Source organism: Callorhinchus milii, unplaced genomic scaffold (assembly GCF_018977255.1).
Source record: "Callorhinchus milii isolate IMCB2004 unplaced genomic scaffold, IMCB_Cmil_1.0 Scaffold5, whole genome shotgun sequence".
NCBI classification, from domain to species: domain Eukaryota; kingdom Metazoa; phylum Chordata; class Chondrichthyes; order Chimaeriformes; family Callorhinchidae; genus Callorhinchus; species Callorhinchus milii.
Window position 1 is genome coordinate 1,004,353 of NW_024704746.1, and position 11,479 is coordinate 1,015,831.

An 11,479-nucleotide genomic window follows, 5' to 3' on the forward strand; every position below is an offset into this window, starting at 1 on the left:
AGAAAAGACATTAAGCAGTAAAAGGGTTAGACAGAGTTCTTGAACATGTGAGAGACTACAAGTCCGTTATCATCTTTATCAATCGTCTGCCGCAGTTCAGAGGCTGTGCGTGGATGAGACCAGAGTGTGGCTGTTGAGACTTTTCCCTGAGGAGCTGTATTATTTAAGGTGCTGCTGATGTGTTCACACTCACTGACCCAGCTTATCAGCGGGCCACACTTACAGTACAGCGTCAAGGCTGATAAGGCAGTCAATCATTCCTGGCGGTTCTTGATTTTTTACTGAGCATTTTAAGTAATGCAGCCATGATTTAACCCCATGTGTATTGAAAGGCCGTTTCCACCTAATCTTAGCCTGGAGACTGTTTTACCTTAAAATGTAAGAGTGCACAGAATTATAACATTCCGTGCATTTTAATATATCACCTTATCAACTGATCGAGACATTTCAAAGTGCCTCGCAGTATTCTACTGTGAAGTGTAGTGACTTCATGTGTAGGCAAAAGCGGCAGCCAATTTGAGCACAACAGTGTCGTTCACTTCATGGCTGTTTGTGGGGACATTGCAAGATACCATGTGCCTGCTGTAAAAATCTACTCCCTTTGCACTATCTGCCGTGCAGATAGTAAACTTTAACCCACACCAGGAGACAATTTAAGAGCAGTAATAATAATATTCATAATCTTTGCATCTGATATAACGCCTTTCATATGTCATCTCAAAGTGCTCCACCGGATTTACTGAAAGTGCAGTGCCTGTTTTGAATGCATATAAACTTAACTATTTCTCAAGCTTATAATTCAAGATCAACCCACACAATTACTGAACAGATCAATTTCAAGATCCTCTCACTCGTTTTCAAATCCCATCATGCCCTCGCACCTCCCCACCTCCCCGACCTGCTTACCCCCCACTCCACCACTCACTGCCTCCGCTTGACCGGCTCCGGTCTCCTATTTGTCCCTCATCCCCTCCACCCCACCATTGATAGCCGTGCCTTCAGCCACTACGCCTCAAAACTCTGAAACTCTCTCCCTCAATCCCTTCCCACCATCAAATCCTGCCTAAAGACCTTCCTTTTTGATCATGCTTTTGGACACGTTCCTCTCCTCCTGGCTCGGTGTCAGACTCAGCCACTGTCAAGCGCTCCGGGATGCTACCCGGCTTTGTAAATACAAGTTATTGTTGTAACTCAATCATACAACCCTAAAATGCAACTGTTCCCAACATATCCCAATAGATTATCCTTTCTGGTCAAGTGCGTCATTGAGGATTTTAATCTCCAATAAAGAGCTCATGTATCTAAAGGTGCTGAAAAATAGGGGTAATTTATTGGGAAATGTTTGCTCTGTAAATTAATAATATTTGAAAGGTTATTTTACTGAAAGAAACCTATATGACATTTGATTCAGTGCCTTATCACAACTTTAAACGTCTCAAAGCGCTTCACAGAATATACTGTGAAGTGCTTTGAGACGTCTCAAAAGTTGTGATAAGGCACTGAATATACTGTGAAGTGAATTGACTGTGTATTTTGTGGGTGACTTTATCTCCCATGAGAACATGAAGTCAGGGTTGTGTATGTAGGCTGTGCCCTAATAACAAACCCTGCAGAACATCTTTCTCTTTCACCACCAATGGAAAGTTCTCTTCCTCAGCAGTGAGCTAATTTCTGCACGCAATAATAAACCACAAGGACAGATTTATATCTCTTCCAGCCCAAGGTGAGCTTTCTGGTGCCTGAGTGAGATCCAGCTTTAAACTCCAGCATTTGGCCCCTGGAGCAAGAAGGGTCAGCAAGGTGGCCAGCCTTAGTCACCTCTGAAAGCCAGACCTGCTTATTTATGCGGTCAGATCCTGTGAGCTAGGCCTGACCATACACAATGGAAATGTTATGACGGTGTCGGCTTTCAGCTTAGCAACCCGACCGATGGTTCTGTTGACCCTCGGGGAGTACGGCTGGCCTGGGAGGTGAGGTCTTATTGTGTGTCAGGTGGGGGCAGATTTTGATGTGATCGTTGACAACAACATTCCTGATGGATTGGTATGTAGCTGAGGAAATGACCGTTTTCAATGGCAGACAAAAACCTGATCTCTTGCTCCAGCTAACACAACACACCATGCCTTTTGCTGCTCTGTCAGAATAAAAGCTTTCTGTCAGGCCTTGTTTGCCAGTCTCTGGGCAACGATGGATGTCACGCAGGGTCAGAGATCAAATTCTAGACCAAATTCTAGACGTATGGTAGGAACATTATTAAGTGCCAGGCTAAAAGTGTTACCTGAAAATAAAGAGTTTACCTTTATACAATACAATACAAAATTACATTTGTATAGCGCTTTTCACATCGGGAGGACATCCCAAAGCGCTGGACAGTCAGGAATTTGGACCCGAGTGGGTTGGTGTGGGATGGTTGGGATAAGGCAGGGGTGGAGGGCAGGAAGGGTAGTGATTTATCTATTGGATGTGCAAATTATGGCACCAGTGACCTGACCACATATTTCTGAACACATTGATCAGCTTAGAGTGACTAATAATTGTTATCCTCTTCTCAATTTTATTGCCGCTCCTTTCATTTCTAATCACCCTCCAGCACCATCTGGCATGGTGTGTTACTCACCTGTGGAGTCCTGTAGCTCAATGGTTAGAGCACACTTGCCTTGCAAGTGAGAGACCTGGGTTCGATTTCCGGCAGGGTGAAACCTTAGGCAAGTTTCCTTACTTCACACGCCTGATAATAATCCCTCAAAAAAATAATAATTTGGTCACTTCAATCCATGACTGTTTGTGGGACACTGCTGTGTGTAATTGACTGCCGCGTTTCACCCACAAAATATACCGTCAATTCACTTTACAGCATATTCTGTGAAGCGCTTTGAGACGTCGAGAAGACATGAAAAACGCTATATCAAATGCAAGGATTATTATTATTATTACAAACAAACACAATCAAAATGACATTTGTACAGCGCCTTTCATGTCTGGAATATGTCCCAAGGCATTGTTTCGGACCCAAGCTGGGGGTTGGGATCGGGGAGGGTGGAGGGTGGGGGGGAAGCAGGGGATTAAAGGTACGGTTGAAGAGGAAGGTCTTGAAGGAGGCAAGGGAGGGCGAGGCAGAGGGACTGCCGGAAGGAGTTCCAGAGCATGGGGCCAGAGTGGCTGAAGGCCTGCCCGTCAGGCAGGGGACGTGAAGTAGGGCAGAGCCCACTGAGCGGAGGGAGCAGAAGGTTGGTAGGGGGTCACAGAGATGGGGGTGACCAAGACTATGGAGAGCTTTGAAGGTGAGGACCAGGATCTTGAACTGTATCCTCTGTGATGGGAAGCCGGTGGAGTTGGGCGAGGATGGGGGTGATAGGATCACGGAGCCTGGTGCGGGAGAGGAGGATACAGGCTGCAGAGTTCTGGATGGTCTGCAGCCTGTGGAGGAAGGAGTTGGGAAGGCCGACAAGCAGTGAGTTTGTGTAGTCGAGCCTGGATGTAATGAAGGCATGTATGACGGTTTCGGCGGCCTGCGTTGAGAGACAGTGGCAGAGCCAAGCGATGTTGCGGAGGTGGGGGAAGACGGAGTGGTCATGGCACGGATGTTGGGTATGAAGGACAGTTGAGACTCGAACAGGATAAACAGTTTTAAGTGTCAGGCAGGCTACACAACACTGTAGCTCTCGCAGATCCTCACACAGCCTGACATCTCCCAGCTTGGGATCACTGCACAGCTATCAGGAGGGGAAACTCCAACAGATTTTCTTTTATTCTCCCTAAAGTAGGAAGGTCAAGGCCCATGTAGCTCCAAAGAACACCCCAGCTGAGATCAGCCAGAGACAAAAGAAAAAGACTGACACCTTTCCATCAGTATCTGTTTCAATGCTGGCATCGTCTCTTACCCACGAAACCATCGAGGGTATCGGGGCAAATTAGATTAACACTGACAAATGTAAAGCATTAAACCTGGGAGGATACAAGTGACAGAAAAGTGTAGAATGAATGGACGCCTGGCTCAGTTGGTAGCACTCTCGCCTCCGAGTCAGAAGGTTGTAGATTCAACCCTTAAGTTGTTAATTTGAACTTGGTCCCAGCTGATGTTATAGTGCAGTCATGGGAGTGCCATCCTCACAGACAAAACATTAGATTGAGATCCTCTCTACCTGGTTAAGTGGACGTTAAAGATCCTGGGGCACAGTTTGAAAAGAGTAATTGTATTGTCACAGTGTTGTAGCCAACAACCTCCCTGGATAAAATTGGTCATTTACTTCATGGCTGTTTGTGGGACATTGCTGCGTGCAAATTGGCTGCCACGTTTGCTTTAAATACACAGTCACTACAATTTACAGTGAAACGCTTTGAGATGCCCTCCAGGGGTGAACGTATCAAATGCAAGAGCTATTTTTTTTACTATTATTAAGTGGTTTGAAGTAGACAGACTTAAGAGGGAAGTATGTTCACTTTCAATATCCAGACGATGTGGTGAAGCACTGTAAAGTGGTAATAGAATGCTAGGATGTATAGATGTAATGGTAGAGTGCTAGCCTAGTGAAGGTATGCAGAGCTTTACAAGCCAGGTCACACCTTGTTTAAAAAAAATCCTCTTGTTGCTAAACGTAGTGAGATTGATGATCAAGCCTAACACCTGGCAGTGTTAACGCACACCATCAGTGTCACTATATTTATTGACATGAGGAATGTTGTACAAAGAATTTTGTGTTCTCTCTCTTTCGCTCTCTCCCCCCCCCCCCCCCCCATTCCCCTCACCACCCCACACCACGGGGGGGAAAATGTTCCCTTACTTCAGAGAAGAGCAACCGAGACGATCTCTACACTACAAGGAATGAGGAACAAGGAAAGTTTAGAGACACTCAAGCTTTGCAATCTAAACGACAAAGCCAGTTAAGGGGGAGGATTTCATCAAAGGGGACAAAAATTTAATGGAACAGATAAGGTAAACCCAGATTACTACTTCAAAGTAGTCCAGGAATGAGGAGCAGAGGGCAGAAAATGGGAACAAGTGAATAAGCAAATTCAGAGGCAGATATCGAGCAACATCTTTGGTGCTCAAAGAGTGATGAATGTTTGTAATAACCTGTCAAGCAAGGTAGTGAAGGCAAATACATTCAAGCTATAATTAGATGCCCGTTTGAGAAAGTTCCTGTACTGGAATGGAATAGTTTCAATAGTCAGGTTGGTGATATGTTTCATCCACAAGATACACAGTCACTCCAGTCTACAGTATATTCCGTGAAGCGGTTTGAGATGAGTCAATGGCGTGATAAGGCGCTACATCAAACTTATTATTCTTATTCTTTAAGTGCTCACAAGATGCTGCCTCACATGAAGGACACTATATAAATGCAAGTTGTTGTTGTTGATGATGTTCTCTCCCGCACTTGGCTTTGTGTTCCTTCAAACTCCGAGATTAATTGTGTGGAAAATGGATTGTGCACCTGTAGTTAACATCAATAATAATAATAATACAATAAAAATCTTTGCATTCAATATAGTGCTTTTCATATCTGGAGGATGTCGCAAAGTACCTTCATAGAATTTACTATAAAATGCAGTGACTGCACACTTGTACCTGAATGTGGGAGCCAACTTGCTGACAGCGATGTCCCACAAGCAGCCATGAAGTAACTGGTCAGTGTCAGACGAGTGGTCAGTCTGTACCCCTTGTCATGTGTTCTATCGACACTGAAAGACCAGGGAGTAACTCCAATCTGGGGTCAGATTATTTATGCAGAATGTTCAGAATTGGTGAGTTCAATCGTGATTTCAAAGCTGCTTTCTTTCTGCAGTTCTTAAAAGAAACGTATGGAAAATCGGCTTTGAGGTTAAAAATAAGAATTTGCCAAATTCCAAGCGTTCTGAGATGCTCAGGAAATAGCATATATCAGGACCCTAGGAGTATTTCTAACCCCCCCTCATCCACACAAAAAAAAAGAGATGGTCTCACAGGCAAAGTCTAAGTGGAATTCAAAGCCCTCGGAAAGCCCAGTATAATTGGAGTAGGCAAGGAACAGCTGAGACGAAGCTGTTGTGTAAAGCAGCCCCGATATTGTGCATGGCTGCATTCATGTTAGTCATTCACAGGAGTAATAGACTCTTGTGCAGCAGCAAGACTGAATGAGTATCATTTCCTGAACACTCGCAGTCCAGGGCCCCCTTCAAGTCCTTCAAACCAAGCAGTTTAATAATGAGCTGCAGAACCACGAAGTGGACAGAAATACCACATGTACCTCAAATACGTGTTGGCACTTCGAGTGTGGGGCTGTTGTGAGCAGGACTGGAACCATTTTGTCATAGATCTAACGCGCAAAGCAAAACATTCTATCAATCTGATGTAAACACTTAAGAATTTTTTTTCTCAGTTTGGAATCTGTTTCTTATTAGAGGCTTGTCTGCTTCATCCTTCTCCCTGTTCGTATCAGCAGATGAAATAGTTGTTATATTGAGCAGTTAAAATGATTCGTACCATACGGGAGAGGGAAGGGGAGGTGGGGGCACAATGTTTTCCATTGTTTTCTCGGACCTGCTGTCTTGTGCGTGTGTGTGTGTGCATGTGTGTGTGTGCCATGTTGAGGCTTTGGGGTGAGGAGAGGGGTTAGGCAGGGGCAACACAATTTTGAGTGAAGTGACTGGATTCATGTGAAATGACTAGATTCTCGTGAAAAGACTGCAGTCTCTGATCATTCAATGATTGCGTTTCAAAGATCACCAGAATGTCGTGCAATTATTCCTCACCGTTTTATTTTTACACCCTCTCCTTGAAGGCATTGGCACAGGCCGAAGTAACTCCTTTCTGACACCTTGTCCAGAGTTAGAAGCATAGAAACACAGAAACAGTAGGAGGCCCTTGAGCCTGTTCTGCCATTTTATAAGTTCATGGTTAATCTGTACCTCAACTCCAATTACCCGTCCTTGCCCCGTATCCCTTAGTACCCTGACCTAACAATATCTGTCCACATCAGACTTGAAGATGTGAATGGATCCAGCAGCCTTTTGGGGGAGACAGTTCCAGATGTCCACTACCCTTTGGGTGAAAGAGTGCCTCTTGATTTCATTCCTAAATAGCTTGAATCTAATTTTACGATTATGTCCCCTCTTGTTCTAGATTCCCGTACCACAGGGAATAGTTTCTGTGTAGATACCCTATTGAATCCCTTTATTATTTTAAAAACCTCAACCTCAACCATTTTTCCTGTATTTTGCCCAACCAAGGTGACATAGTAATCAGTATTTCCTCATCGTCATCCACGTTTCGCCCACAAAATACACAGTCAAATCACTTTCCCGGATACTCTGTGAAGCGCTTTGAGACATCTGGATGACGTGATCAAATGCAAGGATTATTATTAGTATATTTTCCTGATGTCTACATGCACGCACCGTCTAGTAGGTTATCGATTGGGAGCTGGAATCTTCATTATTTTGTCTTTACAGTAATCACTGGTAAGTGTAGTGACTGTGTATGCTGTAATCAAACCAATTTAAGCACAGCAGTGGCACACAAACAGCCCTGAACTGAACAATACATTTTATCTGAAGAGTTTCTTGGTTTGGACACCTGAAGGAATTCCTTTCTCGTTTTGAAAAACTCTGCTGGATCTTTAATGTCCACCTGAACAGGCAGATGGGGTTCTTGTTTAATATCTCACCCGAAGGATGGCACCTCTGGCACTGCAGCATTCCCCCAGCTCAGCCCATTTCACTGGAGTGTCAGCCTGGACTATACATTTCGCTCAAAAGTCTTTGGTGCAAAAAAGGTCGTAAAATGATCTGAGCGCTCACCATGCAAATAAAACCACCTTTTCTACTCTTTGTGGTTAAGAGCATCAAAGTTACTGCAGTATTATCCAATTCCGTTTCCAAATACTGCTGTGTTCACGGTTTCAACAGGCATTTGCACTAAGGCTGTGAGATTGGAAATCAAATGGGTTTTGAAAGGTCACTAATTGTACACAGGTTCTCTTTCCCCCCACCCCTACCCCCGCCCCCCTCCCTCTGAAGCTCAAGTTGCTTCTGTGATGCTGGTGTGCAGATGTGTTACTCTTGTTTCTCTTGTTTCAGCACAACAGTCCTGCCATCCAACATCCGCATCATCAATGGCTACATCACTGTGGAACCCACCGTGGAGCCTGCTCATCGCAAGGAACACTGGCCAGTGATCCCCTCCGCCACGGGCATCACCAGCCCCCCAGCGACTGCCCTCCTGTATGGGCTGGCCTTCCTAATCCGGATTCTACTGCTGGCCTCCTGACCCCACGGCACATCTACCCCCCTCCCTCCCTCCCCATCCCCGCAAAAAAAATATCTTTTTAAAACACAAACCTCAAGGAATTGATGATATTCACTGTCAAGAGCTTCAGGTAACTCTCCCGGTCTCGGCTCAGAAGCCAGGTTGTACTGGAGCCTGTTTGTCGTGGGACAAGACAGAGTGAGCCTTTGTGGGAATGAAGCTGAGAGTGTGAAGCTTGGAAAACCCCGGATGGTGGACTTAAAATCTTCTATTTGTAGAAGGATCAATTATTCCCATGGTGCTATGGGGCATTGTAAATTTACGTCTGAAAGTATATTTGTTCATATGAATAATGTATATTTATTCCCCCCATTAAAGTTACTTTTCTGTTGTTGTGTACACCGTTGTGGGTGTTGACGTGTGGCTGTGTTGGAAGTGAAGCGTCTCAGGCCATTCCAAGGAGCTGGCGTTGCCCTCGGGAAAGGTCAGGCACTGCCTCTCGTTACCGCTTGAGCAAAAATCCAAACAGAACTCAACAAATGGCCTTGGGTTGAATTGTTCGGTGTAGCTTGCTGTGGTTGATTTGTGCTTTAGTTCTGAAAGCTCCTTTGATTCCTGACTCAGGCAAAGTGGCACCATCGCCTCTGGGTAAGAAGTTTGCGGGCTCAAGCCTTGCACCAGGACTTTGAGCTCACAGTCCAGCCTGACATCAGTGCAATGCTGGGGGGAGACCGTGCATTGTGGGAGGTGCCGTCCTTCAGGTGAGACGATAGTCTAAAGTCTCATTTGATTGCTCAGGTGGACATTAAAGAGCCTTTGGCACTATCCGAAAAGAGACGGGATTTTATCCCAGTGTCCTCCAGATAAAATTGGTCATTCACTTCATGGCTGTTTGCAAGACATTGGCTGCCATGTTTCTTTACAAGTACCAATCCCATCCTTTCATAAAAAACAACACATGCTAGTTTCCAACAGAGAGTTCTCCCACACCCAAATCATGATTGTAGCCCATCTTAATCTGACCAAGAGCAACCCCACACTATTTCCATGTGTTGTCTCAGTAAATGTAGTTTTTGATTAATTTTTATTACACATGTTACTTTCTTACCTCCGCAGGCTGTATCTGACCTTCTGTTCCTGTTGTAATAGGCTTCAACAGATCATGTGGAATATCAGCTTTGTGTTACACAATCTTAAATGTTAATATTTAGAATAATCCTTGCATTTGATACAGTGCCTTATCATGTCATTGAGCCGTCTCAAAGCGCTTCACAGAATAGATTGTAAAGTGGAGTGACTGTGTATTTTGTCACAATGGAATAACTACACTGAGATTTCAAATCCCAGTTGACAATTGGAAGGAAACGTGGCTTTGTCACACTCACTGCCGAGACTCACACTGAATAAAGACAATTTGGGTAAAACTCTTGGGCATTCATTCCTCACTGCGTGGTTCTGTGGATTATATCTGCGGCTGTAAAAACACCCTGCACATTCCACGGGAACCCGCTCGCCTTGTCTCTCTTTCTGAGACTTTCCTTTTTTTAAATAAACATTCTTGAACAACAAATCTATCTGATAACCAGCCTCCTTTGACATCCACTGCCACCATCACAATTCATAATTTACTTATAATCGCAGAAAATCTTTCAGTGAGACACTCACCCCCCACATCGTCAATACCCCCCCAACTCCCCCTTTGCGGAATGTGCTGTGACTTCAATGATTTATAGCTTGCTATTCTAATTTTCTTTTTTTTCTGAAAAAGATTTCAGAATCCTTTTCGCTGCCCATGTTAGGTAATGAAACTCCTTGATAGCCTGCTAGTAAACAGTGCATAAGTCACTGGCAGATTAATTATCTGGGCTACAGGTCACTTCCAGCGTGTGTCAGTCTGCACTGTAGCAAGGCTGCGAAATAGGGTCTGCCAATAAATGCAAAACATTTAAAATGGCTACGGAGTTTTATAGGATCGCTAGTGTCCAGCATGTGGAGCTTCAGAGGTTAGGTTGATATTTTCCTTAAGATCATTCTCTGGAATCGAGATTTGCATTAATATTATTATTGTACCTTGCATTTGACAATAATGAAAATGCTTAAAAGTTGATGGCGCCTTTCACAGCAAGAGGACGTCTTAATGCACTTAATGGGGTTCACTGCAAAGGGAACTGTGTCAATTTTATAGGCAATCAGGACAGCCCGTTTAGGCATAGAAATGTCCCTGCCATGAAGTCAATGACCAATTTTATCAGGACTGGCGGCCAGAGCACCGGGACAGAAACTCCCTTCTCTTTTTGAACGTTCTGAATCCCATATTGGGATCCTGAGCAAACAGTCTAGGCTGATGCTCCAGTGCAGTGATGGGGGAGTGCTCTATTAGAGATGCCATCATTCAGATAAGAAATTCTAGATGATAAAAGACCAAGGTCCATCTAATTCACCTTCCACCTTCCTTCCATGTTGTCACATTGCACATATGTCCTGAACTATGCACTATATCCCATAATATTATTTAGTAAAATAAAACTAATCTGTGTTTGAAAGAATCAACATTTCCTGCTTCAACCATCTCCCCAGGAAGCCTGTTCCACAGGTTCACTGTTCACTCGCTGAAATAGTGTTATTATCGATTCCTTCTGAATTTACCCCCATTCAATCGCAGGCCGTGTCCTCTGGTTTTACTATTCTGGACAAGTTGAAACAGCCTGTCATGATCTATGTTGTTTTGCCCCTTTAGAATCCTAATAAAGACAGCAATCATGTCACCTTTCAATCTTCTCTTTTCTACCTTCCGCCTTTCAATCTTCTATTTGTGAACATGCCCAATTTACTTAGTCGCTCCTCATAGTCCAGTCCCTCCATTCCCTCAATCATTTTAGTTGCCCTCCTCTCCAATATGGGATGTTAAAACCATGGCCTCACTGTCTAGTTTGGTGGACATTAAGAATCCTGTTGACAATATAGAAAAGAAAAGAGAATTCCTTCTGTTGTCCTGGCCAACAATCCCAACAGATAAAATTGACCAATCACTTCATGGTTATATATTGGAACCTTGTGTGCTAATTGGCTGCAATTACAGTCGGTACACTTGACAACAATTACTTGTGAAGCTCATTGTAATATTTCAATGTATACGCATTAATTTATGAATCATTATCTTTTATCTCAGGAGCACTGAGGTCAATTCATAGCAACTGATTGGATCAAACAGTACTTATTTAGTTGTGGCTCAACCAGTCTGGGCAACATTGT

At 44.0% G+C, this 11,479-nt stretch overlaps 1 protein-coding gene across 1 annotated transcript in view; it reads left to right on the plus strand.

The window, feature by feature from the left end:
• The window catches only part of trabd2b (TraB domain containing 2B), a 62,045-nt gene extending 52,132 nt beyond the window's left edge, over positions 1-9,913 (plus strand). The window contains exon 6 of the mRNA XM_042334926.1: positions 8,059-9,913. Coding sequence (XP_042190860.1) covers positions 8,059-8,248 — 190 coding nt within the window. The 3' untranslated portion in view covers positions 8,249-9,913. The remainder of the gene's footprint in view (positions 1-8,058) is intronic.
• Positions 9,914-11,479: the final 1,566 nt, after the last annotated feature.